This window comes from Ranitomeya variabilis, chromosome 2, assembly GCF_051348905.1.
Source record: "Ranitomeya variabilis isolate aRanVar5 chromosome 2, aRanVar5.hap1, whole genome shotgun sequence".
In the NCBI taxonomy this organism is placed as follows: domain Eukaryota; kingdom Metazoa; phylum Chordata; class Amphibia; order Anura; family Dendrobatidae; genus Ranitomeya; species Ranitomeya variabilis.
In genome coordinates this window covers 345,982,680-346,008,608 of record NC_135233.1, presented here as the reverse complement: position 1 = coordinate 346,008,608, position 25,929 = coordinate 345,982,680, and the positions used below count along the sequence as shown (strand labels likewise).

Below are 25,929 nucleotides of genomic sequence, written 5' to 3'. Positions count from 1 at the left end.
AGGCAGCTCGGGTGCTTGGTGAGGCGGCAGCACGGGCGCTTGGTGAGGCGGCAGCACGGGCGCTTGGTGAGGCGGCAGCACGGGCGCTTGGTGAGGCGGCAGAATGGTTATTGCAGGCTGTAGGCTTTTCTGAAGAGATGGGTTTTCAGGTTCCGTCTGAAGGATCCGAGGGTGGTGGATAATCGGATGTGTTGAGGCATGGAATTCCAGAGGATGGGGGATATTCGGGAGAAATCTTGGAGGCGGTTGTGTGAGGAACAAATAAGTGCGGAGGAGAGTAGGTGGTCTTGGGAGGATCGAAGATTGCGTGAGGGAAGATAGTGGGAGATTAGTTCAGAGATATAGAGAGGGGACAGTTTGTGGATGACTTTGTAGATCAGTGTTAGTAGTTTGAAATGGATTCGTTGGGGAATTGGGAGCCAGTGGAGGGATTTGCAGAGGGGAGAAGCAGGGGAGTAGCGAGAGATCACTCCTTCCTCTTGACCTCTGGATGATGGCTTGAAGGAAACAGTTGTGAACTATAAAAAGGGGATATGCCTATGTAACAAGAGATCCAAAGAATTGAAGACTTTACAAAACCACACCCAGGAGCTCTCTACAGAATAGTAGCCAGTGCATCATGGCTCCATTACGAGGGACACATATTTGACATTCTATAGGATGCCAGCTTAGGGGACAATGGCCCCAGCAGAAAGAATACAGATCTGCTCTAGTGACCAGCACTCAACCCATGGATATGTTTGGGAAAGCCAGGAATGGGACCTACCGGTCACCTGGCTCCATGGAGATGTTCGGTGAAGCCAGGTTATGACCCTCTGGTCACCTGGCCTTGTACATCAATGGACTATCACCTTCCAAAGCTTGTCGTTACCTCCTCTCTGTGTATGCCACAGATGGGGATAGCTGGCCCTGGAAGCTCTAAAGCAGTGTTTCTCATCTCCAGTCCCCAAGACCCACCAACAGGTCACGCCCCCAGGAATTGCATGTTATCGTTATGCTATGTGAGCCCTGTAGCCAATCAGCGGCTGTTATTTGGTCAATGTACACTCACTTCCCTTAAGCAAAACTTGCGCATAAAAAGAAAAAAGAAAAAAAAAAAATCGGTGTAGGGGGCAGGAGGACCAAGCCACACTGTGACTGATCAGAAAAGCTGGTCCTCAACTGCTTTGCCCTGCCCACTTCCCTGGAGTGCCAGGTCTCTCCCTGTGTACATGTATAGTTAAAAACATATCCGTTATTGACAGTGGGTGTCTTTTAAAATATGTTTTTCTTTGAAATGCCCCAGTGTTTCAGAATCAAACATACCGGGCTGAAATCATACGGCCAGTGTCTGATATGATAAATGCTGCCTGCCTCAGCTGTCAGGTTCCCTTTAAATGTTAAAATCCACAAGGACACAACGAGAAATAAACTCGGTGAACAGCTTGGTTGGAAGGGCGGCCAGGAAAAAGCCTCTTGCTAAAAAGAACATGACAGCACGGATAAAGTTTGCAAAGTTACATCTTAACAAAACAGCACAACTTATGGAACAATGTCCTTTTGACAGACAAGACCAAACTGCACCACTCATGCTGAAAACAAAACACAGCATACAGCATAGAAAGACATACCAACTGTCAAGCATGGTGGAGGATAGCTGAAGATTTGGTCTCATTTTGCAGCAACCAGCAATTCTGTAGGGAATACATGGGGAAGGGGGGGGGGGGGGGGGGCAACAGATGCCATGAGAGGGAACTAATAATACCTCAGTGCCACTTAGCGCAAAACTAATGGGATTTTTACTGAGACCTATTAGTCATATATACTCATATAGCACATCCAACAACTCCAGCTGTTGAAAAGTGTTGACAATTAACTCACCTTGCGTAGAGAACGACAAGCAACTACGTAATTAAGGAATTCTACACTAAGGCGACGGCAAAGTTGAATGGTCTGAGCATGACACTTTCCAGTACGCCGAAAGGTAGAAAAAAAGAAAGCTCATGGAAAGAGCATCATCCAGGTCACGGAGAGCATCAATAAAGGTTGGGTATCTGCAAATATAGTAATAGCATATCAACTTGCCTAGAATTCATACACTTCATACAGGAGTCTTGCGGCACCCTTTGAACATCTCACGTCCACATTGGAGTTGCGCAATGCAGTGATGTTATGATCTCACACATGCAGAATGCCCGCGGATCGTACACATATCGCAACTGGTTTGTTAGGTCATATAACCCGCCGGATTACCCCTTGAAAGCGGGATGCCACCAGTAGGATGTGTAGCCCTAGAGGACATGCTACAGGATGTTCAGAGATTACTACATTGAGATGACACAAGCGTGACTTGAGTCCATGAGAGCAGGAGCTACTCTCCTGGAAGGGTCCACCATTCTAAGGCTAGTGTCACACATCGGTAAAGAAGGACCATGCTCGGATTTAAAGATGTGTCCGGACCGCCAGGTTTCCCAACCTGAGCTAACAGTTTATTTATGGTTAGCTCAAGTTGGTTCAGGTCTTCACGGATAGGTGATATTAGCCTATCTCATAGAGAATGATCCCCTCTGAGCTATCCATATGCACTAATATGACAGTGTGCTGCAAACTTGAAAAGGGCTGTGGTGTAAAACCGATAAACCCTACGGCATACACTGAAGGACAATGGGTAAGGGGCTGTATGTCCCAAGTGGAGGGAACTACCATGGGCACTAAAATTGAGGAATTTTGATTATATAATGGGCCATTGTTTAGCAGGTTTTTGCCACATAGTACAATGATTCCTTGGCGATATAAACCATTGCAAGTGTTTCCCTTAAAAAAATGACAAAAGGCTCTTTAACTTTTTCTTGCAACTAACGCTTTCCAGCTTTACTAACCCGTATCACTATGTCCTACTGACTCATATGTAGTTAATGTGTAAAGCATGGCTTCCTCTTATATAATATTATTGCTTATGGAAAATAAAATTTGACATCATGGCAGAAAATATATTAACAAATAAAATGTGACATTTTTGGAGCCAAGAAGCAGCGCTGGCAATGTCACTGTAATGTTTGGTATGCTGCATTTCCTGAGATATTTAAAGCACCCACACAAGGAGCGCTTCTTCTGGGAGAGGATGGAGCTTATTACCCACAATATATAATGAATAAGCCAAGGTTTTTCCCAAAGTTAGCAAGTTATACCGTATCCATAGGATAGAGGATAAGTTACTGACACTGGGATCCCCATCTTGAATGGAACAGAGGTGCACTTAGCCATGCGAGTCTATGGGTCCATCTAAAAAGCGGACCGCAGTGACATCAGAGTGCAGTGCCATTTTCACGAACAAGCAGAACGGAAAAGATGGAGACTTCTTTTTCATCTTCTCCATATCCGAGAAAATCAGATCACGATGATCATTCTCTGTTCAAACTCTGATCAGAGTGTGATTGGTATTATCAGACTGATTTTCTCGAATGAGTCAAAATACAGTCGTGTGGCCCTAGCCTAAGGGGGCATTCACATGTTGTGGCCACAATGTTTTTTTTTTTTTGCCACAATTGGTTAAAGAAAAAAATTATTATTTTTCCACGATTTCCCAATAAGGCAACATGGTCCAAAAATGCAAATTGATTTCTATGCCAGCAACATGAAACAGGGAATTTGCTGCAGAAAACGTGCTGTATATGAGGATTACTGGGTGAATGAGCAATGAATGACTTGAATGCATTTGATCGGTTTTCATTACTGGCCTGAAATTGGCCAGGGTCAATGAGCCATGATTCTCCACTCCCCTCTGACTACTGGGCCCCCCACCGATCACCAGAAAGTATGTACCGTGTGCCCTTGTTACCCCAACTGCAAGACCACAACCTGGAGCAATTGAATAGAGCCAACTGGCTGCAGATATCTGGTGGGGTTATCCGGGCTATGATGGTACCAGCAGGGACACATCGGCAGGATGGACAGTGAGTATTATGTGATTGTTTTAGCTCTAATATTGCCTGCATGCAGCACTTTACTAATTGTAAAGTGCTGCTGAATTACTGTTATTTGCATATCTTGGACAATTTTAAATTCTTTTCTTCCATGACTATCCACAGTTGGCCATTCATGCACAGCAAATCTCCACTGTGACCTTTACAAACTGCATAGTACGCCCAACATCACCAACAGGGGTCCAGCAGGTAATTGGGAACCAATACGGGTATTTTTTTTTTTAAACTGACATCAGAAATGTCATTGGAGTTAGGATTTGTCTATTCCAGGGATGTCAAACTCAACACACAGAGGGCCAAAATGAAAAACTATACAGTATAATGGGCTCCTCAAAGTCCTCCATACAGAATTATTGGCTCCACATAGTCCTATACACCATATTATGGTCACCACATAGTTCTAAACACAGTATTATGGGCACCACATAGTCCCCCATACAGTATTATTGGCACCACGTAGTCCTCCATACAGTACTATAGACACCACATAGTCCTATACGCAGTATTGTGGGCACCACATAGTCCTCCATACAGTATTATGTTCACCACATAGTCCCTCATACAGTATTATTGGCACCACAAAGTCCTCCATAAAGTATTATGGGCACCACATAGTCCGATATATAGTATTATTGGCACCACATTGTCCTGCATACAGTATTATGGGCACCACATAGTCCTAGTCCTCCATACAGTATTATGGGCACCACATACTCCCCTATATAGTATTATTGGCACCACATAGTCCTGCATACTGTATTATGGCCACCACATAGTCCTAGTCCTCCATACAGTATTATGGGCACCACATAGTCCCCTATACAGTATTATGGGCACCACATAGTCCCCTATATAGTATTATGGGCACCACATAGTCCCCCATACAGTATTATTGGCACCACGTAGTCCTCCATACAGTACTATAGACACCACATAGTCCTATACGCAGTATTGTGGGCACCACATAGTCCTCCATACAGTATTATGTTCACCACATAGTCCCTCATACAGTATTATTGGCACCACAAAGTCCTCCATAAAGTATTATGGGCACCACATAGTCCGATATATAGTATTATTGGCACCACATTGTCCTGCATACAGTATTATGGGCACCACATAGTCCTAGTCCTCCATACAGTATTATGGGCACCACATACTCCCCTATATAGTATTATTGGCACCACATAGTCCTGCATACTGTATTATGGCCACCACATAGTCCTAGTCCTCCATACAGTATTATGGGCACCACATAGTCCCCTATACAGTTTTATGGTCACCACATAGTCCTCCATACAGAATACTGGCCTCAAATAGGGGTGGTGGTTCTGGTGTCAGTGGCCAAATAAAACCACACTACGGGCCATATTTGGCCCACAAGCCAGGTTTTTCCATATACGACTATTCTAAGAGAATGTTAACACATGTAGCAAATCTGCAGCTTGTGAATATAACATACAGTATATGGACCCTATGGAGATGGCACCATAATCAAGCAGGAATAGGCTTTGTATTTCTTGTTTTTTTACATTATGCATGCTGACTAATATTGTCACATTTGTGCCAAGCCAAGCATAGCACATAAAATTAGATGAAGGCTATTTCAGCGATTCCTTGTAAAGACTTGTCTTACCGTGTCTGACTTCATAAGGAGATCACTATCACATGGTTTCAACATGTACTTTTTGGTTACTGAATTAAATGTAAATGAAGCAGTTAAAAAAATAAACACACTAAATTGTGGTAAAAGGATATGGGCAATTTTTTTTTTATTTAAATGGTTATTAAGTTCAAAATCGCTTCCCTGCCTCTTGGCTTCTTTGCTGCTGGGGTCAGTGCACCCCTAAAAATTGAACATTTGGACTGTCGGTATGGCTGAGCTGCCGGCCATAAGGCTATGCTCACATCTTGCATTTTTGCTGCTTTTTTTTCGGCAGGCAAAACCTGATCTTGCACTGTTGGCCCTCTATGGCTTCTGAGATGCACAGTCTATTGCTGGCTGCAAAATGAGTTAACTGAAAAACCATCAGTGAGCTTGTTCTGGCACTTTGCCCACTGAAAACACATGCATGCTCAGCTGAACCGAGTGTGCATGTAGATGGATGGCTGGGAGACATCACTGTTGGCTGAGTGAGTTTTCAGCAGAAAGTTATCTAACTTTTTTTTTTTTTTACGTACAAGAAATCGAAATTGTCGAAATGGAGGAGCAAGAGGCCGACACAGAAATTCTGCTGTAGGTTCTCCTGAAACGGCAATTTTTCCTCTCAATATTGCTCCAATTATGCATATGAAAGGATTGTTTCTCATCCATCGAAAGAATTCTAACATCCTTATAAAAATTAATTATATTATTATTATTTATTATTATTATAGTGACATTTATACCCCGGTACTTTACATGTGACAAGGAATATCTTAAATAATACACATTATGTCTGATATACTTTATAAATAGTTGATATATGGATGAGTTTGGATTTTGGGTAGGATAATTATTATGTTATTGAATCACATTTTTAATATATATTTTTTGTATAGTTTTGGTATCATTCTTATTTATATATATATATATATATATATATATGTTTTGTGTTTTTTTATATGCTAATTGTGGTGATGTCATTTTCCTTGGTGTTACGCGAGTGCCGGGATTTCTTTCCATGTACACAATGATCACGCAGAGTGCCCACCGGCTTCTTATTATACAATTCTCCATAGAACTTCATGAGCACCAACTGTCATCTCCTATCTCAGTAATGGGAAACTTTATATTCACTGAAGACATATTTTTTTTGTTCCCATGAATTGAGAATTTTGAGAATGAGTGATCAATCCTGGAGGAGAAAGAAGCAGGATTCTCTGATCAGATATATTCCAAAGTTTCTTATTATCATTTGTATTCTTGATTTATGAAAAATAAATAAACGAATTAAAACAACCGATCGATCCGGCCAAAACAATCATATTGGGACAACGTTTATATAATGTGTACGGGCGGCTTAGAAGCTAAAAAAGCAATAAGTCATCTTGTAATAACAGATGACAAAATACGAGTATAAGAATTCAGGCCGACCTCCGTTTACGGCAGCGATCCCCGATCACAAGGACATGATGAGTCAGTGCCGAGCAGCGGGAACATTCCATCTCCTTTACCGAATCCCATATATCAGGCTACATTGTAATTATTATTACTCACACATTGCTGTTATTTGCAGTCATTCACAGCATCAAGTTACCGCCTGTGTTATAGCCCAGAGCCGCATTCATAATTCTGCAAGATTAAGAGCTGCATTTTTATTCTAAAAAACGTTTATCTGCTCACCTGGTATTTATAGGAAAATGACGTAGGAAAAAAAAAAGAACAGCCAAATTGGATTATAGTAACTCAGCTAATCTGTTATAGTTATCCCTGACAGCAAGCTTGCTGACTGTTTCCATAACCAGCAAGATTGTGAATGGGGATATGCTCACCCTCCCCAGGTCCAATAGACAAAATTGCTGCTTCAGTCTTCGTGTTTTAGTCTACAGCACGCCTCACCGCTGCAGCCAATCACCAAGTTCAGTGGTGCTGCTGATATAGCTAGCACGAGCTGCTGAGCTCAGTGATTGGCTGCAGGGGAGATGTGCACCATCGACAGACACAGGAACCGGAGATTGGGAGTACCATCTGGCTTTGTTACTTTACATGGCTGTAAGCTGTTGGTGTCCATTTTGTTAAAAGTGGAAATCCCCTTTAATTACAAAGTTAAGTATGTAAGGAAGCTTTTACAAAGGACCTGTTAAGTCATCCATGGTCACCCATGTTACTACCCCTATAAACAAGCAAAAGCAAAAGCCGCACTCCTTATAATAATCCTGTAAGACGGACCTGGGCGATCAATGCTAGTGGTCCATGACTCACAAAACTATCCTGACATCTTGGAGAAAAGGATCCATTATTTTCCCTGTTCATGACCGGCAATCATCCCTGTCTCTCTTTCTTTCCTTCTCTGCCAAACTTCAGAGCGGGCACTATACAGTCAGGTGGGTAATATTCTCCTGGAATCACCAAACCCAGACTCCTCCATCAGAGAAGTGTGATCCATCGCTGCACAGAACATGAGTCCAGTGGTGGCGGCTTTACACCACTCCATCCAACACTCGGCATTGTGCTTGGTGATGTAAGGCTGCATGCAGCTGCTCGGCCATGAAGCTCCCGGCGGGGGCGCAGTGTTTGTGCTGACGTTATTACCAGAGGAGGTCAGGACTCTGTAGTTATGGGGTCAGCAGAGCGTTGGTGGCTCTTCTGCCCTCTGCTCCTCAGCACTCGGCCCCCCACTCTGTAATATTACAGGGTCTCCACTTTGTGGCTGAGTTGCTGCAATTCCTTCCTCGACTCAATAATATCACTCATAGGTGATGGGGAAGATTTAGGATGGAGACATGTTATCAACGGACTTGTTACCTCGATGGCTCCTATTACAGGACTGTACTGATATCAGTGAACATTTTATCGCAAATGTTAGTAAAGGCAGACAGTGTGGCGGTATTATACACCGAGGGGTGAGGGGCCGGATGTTACACCCTTGTTGCAATGAGAATGAATGAAAATCCCAATACTTTTCTCCATACAGTATATGTAATGCCTCATTCCTCCTGTGGAGGCGCTACCAAGTTTCCCACAGATTACAGCTAATTACTGATTTATTTTTTTAGGGAACAAATCAATAGTCCAAAGGGGACAACTATCTTAAATGACAAACCATATATCCCTTTGTTATACCCTTTCCTGAGTAACAAATAAAATAACTGTTATAAAAGCTCACACTGGGGTTCTCCCCATAACCTGAAATGCCCCCAGTTATGCAGTGATAGGGGGTCAGCCTCGAGTCAATCCATCAGTCCGGCGTCTAATGTGTAAGAAATCTGCATGAAATCTCTCTTGATACCTGTAATGGTGGTCCTACAATTGTCCTCCATCTTTCTGGCTAACAGATATAACTAGGAAACTTCCCGTAATGGAATTTTTAACCTGAATTGATCAGACTTGCTACAGAAAACGTCAAAGTTTTTATTTTTATGAAGTAGTGGATCAAATGGAATAATTAAAAAAAAAAAAAAAACAATGATAAAAGTTTAAAAAAAAGAGCACTAAATAAAAAAGAACTACAACTCTAAAGGCAGAGGATGGATTAAAAAAGAAAAAAAAATAGCAAAAAAATCAGAATATAATAAGAGCAAAAATGTGTCACTTTGACCCTGGTCCTCGTTAATGCGGATGTCTACAGTGTTTTTTCTAGAACATTCTTTACATGCCAGCGTTAAATATAAGACACGGGTTAGTCATTATACAGAGACCTACTTGTATATGAATTGCAGCTCTTACCTCACTGAACGCTCCCCTTCCAATCACTTTAATGATGTCGAAGTCACTTCTCTTCATCCTCTGCTCCCGAATGTTCTGGACTAATGGCTCGGCTACCAAACAAGAAATGTGCACGTTATATGGCTGATAAGGCTCCGCATCTGTCACATTGGGTATAATGGGATAGGTTGTCCGTGTCTGGATTTAGTCACCATGATGAAACAGGTGGAGATAACATTTACTATACAGAATATCTGTGGCCACAGAAAACAATGCGGCCTCATAACAGAGGCACAAAAAAAAGTTGAACACAACAGCACAAAGATGTAAAAGGCAGAAAAGAAATATCCGCTGCGCTCGCAGGCAACATGTTTCAGACCTACATGTGCTTGACAGAGGATCTTGCAGGTCTAAAACATGTTGCCTGCGAGCGCAGCGGATATTTCTTTTCTGCCTTTTTCATTTCCGTGCGGTTCTGTTCAACCATTTTTTGTGCCTTTTATACTACTGGATCCATAAAGCGATTCTTTTCAGAAGCTGTGAGCGCCGGCGATCGTTTGGACTGTTGTAATAAGTCCTGTTAATGTTAAGAGCGGATGCATAAAAATGGATGACAGTACAGATGAAAAATTTGACAATTTTTTGTATGCACATGTGAACTTAGCCTTATGGTATAAAAAATCGTACTGAGTTTCATCCAAAAAAAGTGGGATATTTTTGTCACTTGTCCTTGCGTTGTCCATATACAATCCGTTTTTTCACAGCAGCAGCTATTAATCATTTACAGGATCATCTACACCTTTATACATTACAGAATTGTAATGTATTCGTAAAAATAGGATTCTAGATTGTGGCGCCATACAGCATCTGTCTTTCTTCTCGCACCCAGACTTGAATTTACGGAAGAAAGTAATGCATGGTCAGTGAAAAAAAAAAGTTCATCTGAACCTGACCTACTGGATAACATTGGTCTGTTTTTTTCATGGACAGCATTCGGCCTGAGAATACAGTCATGTGAACGAGCCCTTATGGTTAAAGGCACATCCAATTGCTCCACCAGGACCATAACATCTTCTAATCAGTCAGACTTGTAGGCCATGGGAAGTGTTAACCACGAGAGTTTCAGAACCAAAGTTCAATTGTTTGATTAAAAAAATCAGTCAAAGGAAAAATAAATCTGGACAGAGGGAAGAAGCAGAAGAGGAAATACTTCCAAGTTCATTCACAGCAATTCCCGTCATATATTCCAGTTGATGGCGCATTATCCAGTATGGTAAACGTGATCTTTCGAGCCTATATGGTGCATTTACACTGTCCGATATTTAGTCAGTGTAAACCAGCTAACAATCACACTAGGAATAAGCAAAATGTTCATTTGTCGGTTGAAACGATTTTTAAGCTTGCTTAGAAATTATTGTTCTCGGCAGCACATCGTCCTGTGTAAACATATGCTGCAGAGAACAATGGCAGCCAATGTGCACAGAATGATTTATTCGCTATTGTTCTGTGAGGATGGAAGTGAAGTTAGTCAGTCTAAACAGGCTGCTAAACAAGTATGTAGCCGACAGGCGTTCGTGAACTGCCACAAGTCGGCCAGTATAAATGGGCCCTTGAAAAATTATTTTAGCTGTGGATTCTCTAAGATAATGGATGTAGTGTAGTACCAAATAGGTAAGGAATGCAAATACTGAGGCTTCTGAGAGGTAGATTAAAAAATAGTTTAAAGGTGGCCATACACTCTCAATAGCTTTTGACCAAAGGCTCGTTTGACCAAAACTATTACTTCTTACTAGTGTTGATTGAGTATTGAGCACTGCCGGGCACGCTCGCCCATCACTGCTTCTTACAAGAGGATCAGGCATTGAAAAATTTGACATTGATCCTACTTTCCCCATACACATAAGATAGTCAGTCAGTCACGCCAACATAAGCAGGTTTAACAGGTTTAACAGATGTTGCTCTAATGTAACCTTATAAAACCTCAAACATACTGCCTAAATGTGATGGGAGCAGCAATGGACCAAGTAAAATGGGTAGAAGGTGAAGAACACTAGGTAGTAAATTAGGAAATAATGAGGAAAACTAGACTAGAGGAATAGATGCGCTAAAGTGAATGCAGCAATGAAGTACAAGAAGACACAATCAGGTAGAAGAGAGATATACACTATATCTGGGTGCACACAGCAATATTATGACTCCATACAAGCTCCAAGTTGCACATAAGTGTGATATAACACTCAAAGAAGCTTACAGGATGAGACTGTCCTCTATACCTGCATTCTTCTGAATTCATCTGTAGTAGAGCTAAGCAAAAAGATTTCTGATGGCCTGGTTCGGACCCCATTACAGTCCTCTGTGGCAGCCAGAAGTCTTCACATCTGCACTTCTGGCAATTACCAGACTCCGCGACATTATGAAATAGCAGCATAAGGCACATCATGACGTTATTTGGAGCTTAGTGATAAGGCCTCAATTAAACTAGATGATGTTGCTTGGCTTAGTAAGCGTCAGATTCACCCAGGATGCAGGTCAAACATGCAAAGACTGCCCTGGTCTGGAATCTAATTCAGTCCTCCATGGCAGCCGAACTAGGGCAGTGTTCACATCTGCTCCTGGCATCCAGTCTTGACTTCTGCACCTCTGGCATCCAGTCTTGACTTCTGCTCCTGTCATCCAGTCTTGACTTCTGCTCCTGGCTTCCAGTCTTGACTTCTGCTCCTGGCTTCCAGTCTTGACTTCTGCTCCTGGCTTCCAGTCTTGACTTCTGCTCCTGGCTTCCAGTCTTGACTTCTGCTCCTGGCTTCCAGTCTTGACTTCTGCTCCTGGCTTCCAGTCTTGACTTTTGCTTGTGGTATCCAGTCTTGACTTCTGCTCCTGACTTCCAGTCTTGACTTCTGCTTGTGGTACCAGTCTTGACTTCTGCACCTGGCATCCAGTCTTGACTTCGGCACCTCTGGCATCCAGTCTTGACTTCTGCACCTCTGGCATCCAGTCTTGAATTCTGCACCTCTGTCATTTACTCGGCCCTGCAAAATCATGAAATTGTAGCGAGATGCAAGCCATGACATTGCTCAATGCCTTGTGACTAGGCTTCAAGGTAACTTCTTGATGTTACGGTGCCTATTAAGCAACAGAAGCACCAAGGATGCCAGGTTGAGGATGCTGGCTACAGCAGTGAAGACTTTTGTGGTTGCCATAACAAGGCAACTAGAATCTTTTTGCTCAACTCTAATATGTAGATACCTAATTCATATGGAATCACTCATAAAAGGCATTCCCCATCGAATGGCCTGCTCATATATAAGAGCTGTCATACAGTGGCCCTACACAAGGCTGGGGCTAAGTTGGTGACCATATACTGTAGACCCTGGGCACAAGCATCAAAAAGGAACAATAGATGTTGTGGAATAGACCTAGATGAAAAAAGGTAATCCACAAATCTCAAAACCACTTTGATTATGAGTATGTAGAAATATGGGAACCAGGGAGAGTGTAAGGGCAGTCATGGAGTTTACAAACCATTTGATTCCAGATTTAGGGATCAGATTACAATCTCAATAATAACATTCACATATATAGTAGTAACTTCATCAATATCAAATAACAGATGTGATGATAGGGGCCAGGGTCAATAGGACTAGCACTCATCATTACCAAGGGATTTCCTTAATCTAGTTTCAAAGGAGAGAAGCACTAACACACAAGGTCTACCTTTATTAAATAAAATGACAGAACGTCTTACAGTGCCGATACACCTTAGATAATGGTGTGCCTATTGCACGTTCTGCAGACAGCCATCTCTCTTAACCTTTCTATACACATGCACGCTCAGTTCGAGTGAGCCCTCTAAAATATTACGGTACATGAGAGTCTTTATGAGTGATGGGTCACAAAGACAAGACAAAGATTACAGATAAAGCAATATTGTACTTGGTTGTTTGGTTGGTTTACCAGTTGACGGACCGTACGAACCAGACAAGTATCATAATTATTTAACCTCATGAGGTCCGTTATATTTTGTAGCCCCACCAGTGTCAAATACTCTAATATCAGGAGTCTATTCTGCAGGAAAGACAATTTGTAGGGGAAGCCGTGAACTGCCCAGTGATAAACCGCTATCTGCTTGAGCCAGTGAGCATTGGGCTTCATTCTGACATCTGTATTCTGAGTTTTTCATGTATAGATAATGTACCCATTATGGTCTATAGGACTCTTCTCATGTCCATGGTTTTTTTTATGGACCAAGTGTCCCAAAATAAAAAATGGAGACAACTCTGATTTCTGTCCGATCGACCATGGATCAAGATCGGATATTCAAGAGTATGGGTCCAAGCAAAACCCTGACACCACATGGATGCCTTCCAAGTTGCATCCTTCTACATCTCTTTTTCACTGACTGAATCTTACATGAAGCTTGAGAAACGTATATCAGTTGTTTTTTTCTTGCATACTAGAAAATCAGATGGCAAAAACTGACACACAGACCAATAACTGGTGGAAATCGGTCCTTTTTTTTTCACGTATGAGAAAAAAATGGAAATCTTAATGAGGCCTTAGGGTACAAGATATGATATTTATTTTGAATAAATTTAGAGAATCTTAGTAAAAAAAATTTAACTTTATGGATACGAGTGATACGTAAAAGCCTCGAAACACATTAGATAATATTATGCACGCAGGTGGTGCACGTGGTTCCTGGACCCACTGTGCCACTGGGCCGGGCTTGGCTAGGAAGGGTGTAGCTAAGCGGCTGGTGTTCACTGGAGCTCCTGATGGTGGAGTCAGGTCTGAGCTGTAGGTAGCTGCCAGGTACCACTCCTAGGCAGTCATCAATACTGCAGTTGCTGACTCCTTGGGTCAGGTAGGCAGACAAGGATATAGACTCTGGCTACGTTCAGACTACTAAGTTCTGGATCAACTGCAGAACGGTTACTGACACATACATGGACTACTTGTATACGCACCCATTCAGACACATGGGTCTCGGCTATAGATTCAGGACCCGCCAGAGCGGGTTCAGGACTGGCCACACTAGGACCAGGGACTTTGAGTTCAGGACTGGCCCGTACAAGGACTGAGGACATCGGATTCAGGACTGGCCGAACAAGGACCATCTTGCAGGTGCACTCTTATAATAAATGCCTTCCAGACATTGGCTGCCTTGAAGAGCAGGGGAGCGCTCATGCACACTAGGCACACTGCCGGAAAGTGTGGTGTGCACAACACAGGGAGACAGGCAGCATGTTGGGGACCATGCTGCGTGCCCAGGGCGCTGAGTATACCGGTGTCGAACCAGCATGCCGTGTTCTGCCCTTTAGGAAGGGCCTCCTGACTCTCCTTGGACGCGATGATGTTGGGGGAGAGAAGGAAGTTGGCTGATGAATTTCAACAGCCGATTCTTTTATTCTTCAAGCATTACTGTGTATGCGAGAGTCGGTGAGATGGCTGCTGGCCAAATGATGGTTCTGGCAAAAGCTATCTAATGTGTATGGGGGAGCATAAATTGTATCTAAAGTTGATGGGTAACCAGTGCAGTGACTGGCACAGGGCAAAGGTATTAATGTAGCAGCTGGATGGAGAGATGAACCTGACTTGTGCCAATGGAAGGGGAGAGTTTAGAGAGATTAAGATTTTGACACAGTCCGTGACCAAAGAAGAACCAGATCTTAAGAACTTGCAATTAGAGCCCATTTACAGTCTGATCAGAAAAAGTGTTGAGAACTCAACCCTGGGAAAAAAAATTGTAGACTTGTACTGAGCCTAGAAGACAAGTGCTTAGATTCTGACCACCTGTGAGCCTCAGACCACCCATTCCTAATCTCATGAATAGAGCTGTGCACACCCAACCTCCTTTCCTCACCCATATTTAGGTGAGTGTTGACAGGTACGACCTGTGAATTAAGTGGTGAATCAGAAGGTAGACAACAACCATCCTAAGGAGTTAATGACAGGTTCAGATAGCATGTAGCATTCATAGAGCGTACATGTACATACTGGTGCAATATTTCCAGAAGTTGGGGAAGATTAAAGATACTCATATTGGGGATCGGGGATGCAAATACTGATAGGATCGGAGCAAAGGGCAATCAGTGCCATATCCTTGGGGAGCAATGAAGGATCGCTGGGTGTGGGGACAGCGGTATGAGCCCTTAGTCCAGGGGGGAGAAGTGTAAGACCTCTACCTTATATGGACTGTGTCAGTCTGTGTTCTTCCAGACTCCACATATGGTTAATGTAATAGTGTTACCTCCCCGTCTGGGGAATTAACTCATTCCCACTCTTATGGAGGCAGAGATAGCATGGTCACCTCTATGTGAGATGTAACATGTAGGAACCCCTGACTGTCTCAGAAGGAGATAACTTTACCCATTGAGATGCACTCCTGTTGCTGTCACATTGCAGCGAAGAACATGCTGTTTTACATCAGAAGAATTGTTGTCACATTGCAGCGAAGAACATGCTGTTTTACATCAGAAGAATAGTAGCTGTCTAAGCTGGCAGGTGGGGGTACTTTTGTGCATTCTTTGGCCCCTTGTCATGGTGCAGGGACCAAGTCCCAGGAGGCATTTGGCATCAAGCACTAGAACAATACTCCAAAGTACCGTCTAATTGTGCCAACGTGCAGAACATGTAGACCACCCTCTGTTCTCTTTTCCCTGCGTAAGGTGCACCAAACCGGGAATCCAAAACTTTACTAGCAAAGTCGGATATATATATGGTTAGGAACTCCGATCATGTCAATCCACACAGCAGCCAGACATGTATGTATAATTACAGGGCGTTATGCTGCAGACACGGACACTCCCTGTCTTATGAACCAGCCCTTCCTGTCAGACTAGTGTGCGTATAAACACATACCGTATATATAATGTGCCATATACATCTCTGCAATATTTAACTAGGCTACATAAAAAAGCTTCTACATACAATTTGATTGTAAAAAAAAAAATAATAATAATGGCACGTCTACAATCCTATAATGGTTTACTTAGATGGGAACAAAAAAATGTAAATTATCAAGGAGATCACAAACATTTTTTATCATAAGTCCCCAATTGGCAAAAGTGACTTTAAACCTTACAAAGACGATAGTAGACAGTTGACCAACAGATTAACCAATGGTCGTATGGTTGCATGGTTGGATAGTATGGTGGCTTGAAATGGCCATATATGTTCAATCATAAGGAACATGCCTTTACAAAAAAATCGTTCTTGGACTGGTGACTATGGTATGAAAATTGTAGTCACCCACTTAAAGATTATTTTGGTTGACATTGCCCATTTGCAGCTATGAGGGCATGATCGGAGTTGTCGTTTCACAATAGCCAAAGGTTGCGGACCTCTGGCCACCCATAGACATTCACATCTGTATGAATGCCTATGGGTCTCCCGATTTACGACCTATTGGTCCTCAATGTTGGATCAGAATAGGACATGCTCTGAGTCTCATGTATCTCATCCTTGGATGCATCATTTTCACAGATCTGTGAATGGATCTGTGACAATCTATGGGTCCGGGTGCTGCCCGATAAAATATCTGACAGTATTCGGACATTTCACATGGATGTGTGAGTGCACCCTTAGGTAGAACAATTTACTCAGCTAGCACCAATTTGCATATGTGTTATCTCTCTTTTTATTTTCAACAAGCCTACATAAGAAAATAATAGAAGACACTCACCCCAGTGCAGGAAATCTGTGATATGGGTCTCGCTGACCAACGGCGATGTGACCAACTCGTGACACACACAGAGCATGAGATCCAGCAGAGCATCTAGATTCAGGAGAGCTGGTGGCAGGAGTGTATGCTCCATCCTGGGAGTACCGGTACTCGATGTTCACCGCCACCTGTCCATGTCACATTGGCTGACTGTTCATCTTATGTCCATGAATTCTAAAGCTTGGGGGAAATAATATAAGAAACCATCATCAGCGTGCTGTATGAACTTCTACCCTTGATGATGATGGACTCCTTGTCTTCTTCAGCCTATGTCTAGTGATTTCTTCTCATGGCTACAAGCTATTACTTCTTGCTATAGCGGCATGCATTGTCGAGAGTTGTGCAATGGAATGATCTAAGTTCTTACAAGTTCTGCATCGGAATCTTTGCACCTCTTGCCCTTTGCTGCTCTTGTGATCTGACAGGTTCTCTCCACCTTATTCCTTTACTGGGCAATCCTCATTCTCCACTTCTCTCTCCCTATCCTCTAAATTCTGTTTTTGTCCCACCCTTTTTCTCCCTCCTTCCTGTCACTATCCAACCCCCCTTCTCCACCTCCCTTGTCCCTTTAACTCCTACATGCTTGCGTTACTCACTTCTTTTTCTTGAAGTCCAACTCATTCTCTTTCTTCGGTTCTTTCCTGTCGTGCTCATTCAGGTTTTTCCAGCCATTTATCCTCTCGCTGGTTTGTCCTTCTCCTTAGTTTTCATTCCCTTCTTTTCCTCCTCTCCTTGCATTTATCACAGCCATTATGTTACGTGCCAAAACTTTCTGCCTTGGAAAATCCATACTTATCAAAACCATTCCTTCACAATAAGCTGATCACAAAGTATGGAATCTCCAGCGGTCATCTGTAATCTGTGGGGATCTAAGTCAAGAAGTGCACCACCAAAGGAGAACTTATGCTCCACTGTCATCATCGGTGTCATCGACACTGCCCCACTTATCACTTGTCCTGTGGATAGATGATGTCTTGTTTTGGCTCCGATTTACCTTTAAGTGTTACAAAGTGCTCACTTAAACAAATCGAATGACCGTGTAAAGCAGGACAAGACAGGTCCTCGAAGAAAGGAGACCATCTTTGCAACTTATGTCCATTCTGGCCCCCCCAAAAATGGTTTGCTAAACTGGATAACCCTCCAAAAAGTTTGTCCCCCTCCAGTCTCTTCTAAAGTGAGAAGTGATGTCCTGTCTACTGAGTTTCTAATCGGCAGTTATGGTGCACCTGTCCTGTTTGTTAGGATTAGATTACATTCACACATCTCTGTGAAATCTCCTTGTGCTGTCCGATTTTTTCACATTAAATAGGGGGTTTTACAGGATAGTTTAACTTATTTTTTAGGGTTGGGAAAGGGATAAAAAAGAAAATTAACTATAAATCAGCCAACATGGCTCCAGTGCTTTTTCTTCTTTTAGATTGGTGGGGTTATACAGCTAGGACTGCCACGGAGTGCCAGAACAGGCCACTTTTTTCTCGGCCATGCTCACGTGCATGCTCCATTCATTCTTTATGGTCTTGTTGCAGCAAGGTAGTCGGCTGTTTCTGGCAGGGAATGATTACAACTGAAGATAAGCATGCGCACTGTCGTTCCTGTCTTACAGGGATGAAAATACCTAGTACTGACGATTGGTGGTGGGCCGCCACTGATCTACAAGTGATCACCTATCCTGTGGATAAGCCATAAAGGGGTTTTCCGGTACAAGTTATCACAGGAGTGGATGTGACTGCTGGGACTCCCACCAATCGATGGAGGTGGAGCGTCAGTGCGCATGCTCGACCACCATCCCATTCATTCCCAATGGGGCTGCAGTAGAGGGCTGAATACAACGCTCCAGCAGCCCGATACGGAATGAATAGAGCGGCATTGCGCATGCTCGACCACCATCCCATTCATTCCCAATGGGGCTGCAGTAGAGGGCTGAATACAACGCTCCAGCAGCCCGATACGGAATGAATAGAGCGACAGTGCGCATGCTCCACCACCATCCCATTCATTCCCAATGGGGCTGCTGTAGACGGCTGAATACAGCGCTTCAGCAGCCCGATACTGAATGAATAGAGCGGCATTGCGCATGCTCGACCACCATTTCACTCATTCCCAATGGGGCTGCAGTAGACGGCTGAATACAGCGCTTCAGCAGCCCGATACTGAATGAATAGAGCGGCATTGCGCATGCTCGACCACCATTCCACTCATTCCCAATGGGGCTGCAGTAGACGGCTGAATACAGCGCTTCAGCAGCCCGATACTGAATGAATAGAGCGGCATTGCGCATGCTCGACCACCATTCCACTCATTCCCAATGGGGCTGCAGTAGACGGCTGAATACAGCGCTTCAGCAGCCCGATACTGAATGAATAGAGCGGCATTGCGCATGCTCGACCACCATTCCACTCATTCCCAATGGGGCTGCAGTAGACGGCTGAATACAGCGCTTCAGCAGCCCGATACTGAATGAATAGAGCGGCATTGCGCATGCTCGACCACCATTCCACTCATTCCCAATGGGGCTGCAGTAGACGGCTGAATACAGCGCTTCAGCAGCCCGATACTGAATGAATAGAGCGGCATTGCGCATGCTCGACCACCATTCCACTCATTCCCAATGGGGCTGCAGTAGACGGCTGAATACAGCGCTTCAGCAGCCCGATACTGAATGAATAGAGCGGCATTGCGCATGCTCGACCACCATTCCACTCATTCCCAATGGGGCTGCAGTAGACGGCTGAATACAGCGCTTCAGCAGCCCGATACTGAATGAATAGAGCGGCATTGCGCATGCTCGACCACCATCCCACTCATTCCCAATGGGGCTGCTGTAGACGGCTGAATCCAGCGCTCCAGCAGCCCGATACGGAATGAATGGAGTGGCGGTCGAGCATGCGCACAGCAGCTCCACTCACACCAAGATAAAAGTGCCCCTCATACGTTTTATCGGACCCCCACCAAACTTAAAGAAGTTGCCCCGTTGGTAAAAGTTAAACAAATGTGCTCCCATTGCCTCGACGCTAGTTATTCCATTGAGGGTACAGCTGATAACAGGGAACAATAGCATAATTCAACCTCAGAGCAGTCCTAGACACAATGAGACACGTCCACCTGCAGCCAGGTACCACCATACAGGTGCGGTAACAGCCATGAACACCGTGGCAGACATGTATCCAGGCAGATAGATGTGCGGATATAGATAGAAATCTCATTCTTTCCATTTCTCTCTCCCTATTCATAAGTTCCTCGCGCTCTAAATATAAACATCCGAAAACTCTCTGCACAGGAATGTAACCAAACATAGTGCAGATCACCGCACATCGTTTAACCCTCCCTGCCAGGCAGAAACCAACAATGTGTGGCGCACACACAGCTGGCAGAGCATTTAACCCTTGCCTCCGTGCCACCCGGCCGACGCTTATTGGCTTGTGTCAATGCAAAAAAAACCAAAACAACGGATAATACAACTGTAAATGATTAAGTCCTTGCCAGACACATGCACGGAATCAGCGCCATGTCCACAGAGAGCAGGTGGCGTGCCCGGGGACACAGGCCTTATAGGTGACGTAAGCTTATGAAGACCCCAATGATCATACATAGTCGCTATTGGTCTGTCGAAGACTTGTGCTGCGGGAATGACCAGCACCTGGAGAACCAATCCCTTCCAAATATGCCATGACAAAAGACTTATTTTTACAAGGGCATTTGGTCCTATCAGGGCGGCGGTCGCATCAGATGAGTTATCGGTTATATATAATACATTATTTATCAAAAAAGTTTTTGCCCCGACTCCTACAGAACATCTGCTCGTTCTCTGGTCGGTGGAACAACAACACTTCCAACCTCGGGAAATCAGTCTGTAATTGTCAGCTGCTATATCGAGGTATTCCGTCACCTGAGCCACGGCCACATGTTTTATCTTGCACATAAAAAAGTAAACTCAATGCCAGTGGGCTGCTGTAAAAGTTTGGTAAACTTTGATTTCTGTCCTTTTAAGTCGCTGATCCATGGAGACATAAAATTACAAGCACATTGATTTTTGCACATGGCCTGTAAACTATACTGGATCACCAGCAAGTTTTGGCAAGGGGTTTTACATGTCGACAGGTTTTAGTCCTCCTTATAAGGTATATTCCCATATTTAAGATCCTATCCCATTATGTAGTAGGTGTGATAATAATATTAGCAAATACCTTCAATTAGAAATGTAGTATAATTCTTCTGACTAGCTATGTTGCTTACCCCATGTACAGGAAATTGCAGTATCCCTACAGATACTGTCAGGTCGGTGCCATTACACTGATTAAAATGATACCTTGGGTGATGAAATCTGTCTTGTGGTTGTTGTTCAGTTTATGAGATTCTCGTGCTCTGGGGCGGGCATGTGGGCGGGGCTGAGGGTGGGCACTCGATGTGGCTGTGGGCGGGGCTGAGGGTGGTGCTCTGCTTACATATGCATGTGTATGGCTTATGACGGGTCACTGATCTCTCACTGACCTGCCCCCTATTTTACATACTGAATATGCCTTTTGAAAAAAAAAATTCACATTGAGCAGGCAGGTGGTGGCGCCTGCGCTGTAGCATGATCTCATCTTTAATATCCATATAATATCCAAATTATTTTGTTTATTTTAGTGATACAAATTAGAAAAAAAAAATTCTCTCAAAATGGCGCCAGTCGCGCCTGCGCAGTAGCATCTACTGGCGATCCGACATTTGCTTTTCCGCAGGTGCCGCTCGCCATTTTGCTAGAGGAACAAAAAACATGTCTCCACTAAGATGGCGCTGGCAGCGCTTGTGCAGTAACATCTATCGGATCACCGATGCTACTGTGCAGGCAGCGCCATTTTGAGAGAGAATTGTTTTTTTCTGAATAATTTATATCACCAAATAAAATAATTAAATGGATATTAAAAATGTGATCATGCTACAGCGCAGACGCCTCCTGCCGAATGTGATTTTTTTTTCTCAAAACATATTATATTCAGTATGTAAAATAGGGGGCAGGTCATGAAGGTATCAGTATCAAAAAACTGAGCGTCACATCCAAACATAGACTAAATGTGAACAGTTGCTAACCTAGTGTCACCAACTAATGTACAATAAAATAAATAAGGCAGCACTCTGTAGCGCAACAACTTACAAACATGAAACATGAAAATTGAATTGCATTACTGCACTAGAAATATGAAAAATTGAGAAAGTTTAGCGCATAAATTGGAAAATTCCTGTGTACCTGGTAGCCACGATAAGGCATTTCTCGGTTTACCAGGACCTAGCAATGCCATCCTCACTTAGAATAAAGTCTTCATCTGTATGGGAACCTGTGAATCCTCTCTTAGACTAAAAATCTACATCTCTGTGGAGGGGTAGGGTCCTGTCTTGATTAAAAAAGCCAGAAGCTAAAAGGCGGAGTGCTCAGGCTAATGAATAGAAATATAAAAAAACTGACCGTCACATCCAAACATGGACTAAATGTGAACAGGTACTAACCTAGAGTCACCAACTCATGTACAATAAAATAAATAAGGCAGACTTTATTTTAATTAAGGATGGCATTGATAGGTCCTGGTAAACGAGAAATGCCTTATCGTGGCTACCAGGTACACATGAGTTGTTGAGTGAAACTCTCAATTTTTCATATTTCTAGTGCAGTAATGCAATTCAATTTTAACGAAGGTATCAGTGACCTGACATAAGCCATACTAATGAATACCTAATCAGAACACCACATAAAGCCCCACCCACAGACCGTCCCAAAGCACGAGCATATCATTAACTCAAAACTGAAAATAAAGATTACACAACAACCACAAGACTGATTTCATCAACCAAGAAGCACCTAGACAAAAAATGCCCTCTCGGCCAGCAGGGGGGCATACCTCTAAGCCAAAAACATGTAAACCTATAAGAACACACTAAGTTGTAGGATAAGGTAAAAATGAGGAAATGCAAAACCCATAAAACTGTGAATGTATCCTAAAATCCACAACCAAGCGGTAGAGGTATCAAAAACAATTTTATTAAAGTGTCAAATACAAAAAATAGCAATAAATACACGTGGACAAAAGACGATTTAGAAAAAGCAGGAAGAACCACACCAGCATATGAGATGTTAAACTAACTGCTGGGAAAAGACACACGAAATCCAAGCATCCTAGCTACACCAGCACACCGGAATATGCTCATTAATAAGAAATATAAAAAGGATCACAAATGGGCCGCCCTACGAAAGGGCATCAAGATGCAAAATAATAATGAATACCATGCCCAAAGAGGTAGCCCAACGGAGTAAAAATATCTCCAAAGAGATGTATAGCTGTGTTCAAATCCAGAGCATAAGGATGTAACTGGCACCAGCAAACCCAAGTCCTAGGAGAAATATATGCATGCTACAACTGATGTTATAATATTACCTTGAGACATGCTGGTGTCAGTACGCCGGCGTGGTGGGAGCAGGAAGGGGCCTCTCAGGCACAGAGCACTGGAGAGCACCCATCTGTCTCTTCACCACCTGCCAAATTGCCCAGGCAGTCAGAGAGCCCAGGACAGGAGCCGTCTCTACTTCTGTTCAGGTATCATTTTAATCAGTATAACGGCGCCAACCTGACACTGTCTGTACGTTACTGTGCACAATCCTGCTGACAGGTTCCCTTAAAGGGCATTTTTTGAGTGGAGGAAAATCGGTGCAACAATGCTAAAAAAAAATGACATGGTGTGAGAATAATATATTATACACACACAATAAATATATATATATATATATATATATATATATATATATATATACATACACACACATATACACACACTAGATGGTAGCCCGATTCTAACGCATCGGGTATTCTAGAATATGTATGTAGTTTATTTATGAAGATTTTAGAATAATACATTGAATACACAGGATTCCGGCAGCCGCGACCAATTAGCGAAGCGTGGTTCAAATCCCGCGTCAATTTGGAGCCGGACTGCGCCTGTTGCTGATTGTTCGCGGCCGGCCACGTAGTATATAGCACAGCCACGTAGTATATTGCACAGTAACGTAGTATATTGCACAGCCCACATAGCATATAACACAGCCACGTAGTTTATAACAGCCCACGCACGCAGTATATAACACAGCCCACGTAGTGTATAACACAGCCCATGTAGTATATAACAGCCACGTAGTATAAAGCAAAGCCCACGCAGTATATTGCACAGCCCACATAGTATATAACAGCCCACGCACGTAGTGTATAACACAGGCCACGTAGTGTATAACACAGGCCACGTAGTGTATAACACAGGCCACGTAGTGTATAACACAGGCCACGTAGTGTATAACACAGGCCACGTAGTGTATAACACAGCCCATGTAGTATATAACAGCCACGTAGTATAAAGCAAAGCCCACGTAGTATATTGCACAGCCCACGTAGTATATTGCACAGCCCACGTAGTATATTGCACAGCCCACGTAGTATATTGCACAGCCCACGTAGTACATAGCAATGTGGGCATCATATCCCTGTTAAAAAAATAATTAAAATAAAAAATTGTTACATACTCACCATCCGTTCGCCCCCGGATCCAGGCGAAGCATTTACCGATGCTCCTCGCGCGCTCCGGTCCCAAGAGTGCATTGCGGTCTCGCGAGATGATGACGTAGCGGTCTCGCGAGACCGCTACATCATCATCTCGCGAGATCGCAATGCATGGAGCGGTCACCAGAGCGTCGCGAGGAGCGGGAAAGGCCTGTTCTGGATACGAGGGGCCGACGGACGGTGACTATATAACCATTTTTTTAAATTATTTGTAACATTAGATCTATTTACTATTGATGCTGCATAGGCAGCATCAATAGTAAAAAGTTGGTCACACAGGGTTAATAGCGTTAAAGGAGTGCGTTACACCGCGGTCCGTTAACACTGCCATTAACCCTGTGTGAGCGCTGACTGGAGGGGGAGTATGGAGCGGGTGCCGGGCACTGTCTGCGGGGAGTAAGGAGCGGCCATTTTGCCGCAGGACGTGTGCCCGATGCTGATTGGTCGCAGCAAAACAGCCACGACCAATCAGCGACTTGGGATTTCCGTGACAGACAGAAAGACGGAAATGACCTTTAGAGATATATATATATATATATACATACATACATACATACATACATACATACACACACACACACACACACACACACACACTGCTCAAAAAGTTAAGGTAAGACTTAAACAACACAATGTAACCTCGAAGTCAATCACACTTCTGTGAAATCAACCTGTCTAGTTATGAAGCAACACCGATTGTAAATCTATTTCTCCTGCAGATGTGCAAATGGAAGAGAGAACAGGTAGAATTGATAGGCAATTAGCAAGACAACTCCTATAAAGGAGTGGTTCCGCAGGGGGTGACCACAGACCATTTCTCTGTTATCCTTTTTGGCAACTTTTGCATTTGTAGGTACAGTAGCATGAGGCAGTGTCTACAACCCACAAAGTTGCTCAGGTAGTGCAGCTCATCCAGGATGGCACATCAATGAGAGCTGTGGCAAGATGGGTAGCCGTGTCTCTGAGCATAGACTACAGCATGAAGCACATACCAGGAGACAGGGCAGTACACCAGGAGACACGGAGGGGACCATAGGAGGGCAACAACCCAGAGGTAGGACTGCTACCTCCTCCTTTGCGCGAGGAACAGTGCCAGAGCCCTGCAAAATGACCTCCAACAGGCCACTAACATCCATGAAGTGTGTCAGCAGTTCCTGCATGATGAAGTTATTGATGTTATGGATGGGCCTGCCCATTTCCCAGACCTGAATCCAATTGAGCACAGCTGGGATAAAATCTCATTCCATCCGCCAATGCCACGTTGTACCACAGACTGTCCAGAAGTTGACTGATGCCTTAATCCAGGTTTGGGAGGAGACCCCT

At 43.6% G+C, this 25,929-nt stretch overlaps 1 protein-coding gene across 5 annotated transcripts in view; it reads right to left on the bottom strand.

Annotated features, from left to right (window-relative positions):
• Positions 1-17,762, bottom strand: part of DMPK (DM1 protein kinase) — a 52,114-nt gene extending 34,352 nt beyond the window's left edge. For 3 of the 5 annotated variants that reach the window (XR_013221329.1, XM_077285487.1, XM_077285488.1), the window contains exons 1-2: positions 16,991-17,492; positions 9,331-9,422 (exon numbers count right to left, since the gene is read on the bottom strand). Coding sequence is in view for 3 of the 5 variants with exons in the window: in XM_077285487.1 (XP_077141602.1) it covers positions 9,331-9,422; positions 16,991-17,123 (225 nt within the window). In the remaining 2 variants the exon portion in view is untranslated. Of the gene's footprint in view, positions 1-9,330; positions 9,423-16,990; positions 17,493-17,625 lie in introns of those variants that run through there. The other 2 variants (XM_077285486.1, XM_077285489.1) reach the window with 2 other exon arrangements.
• Positions 17,763-25,929: the final 8,167 nt, after the last annotated feature.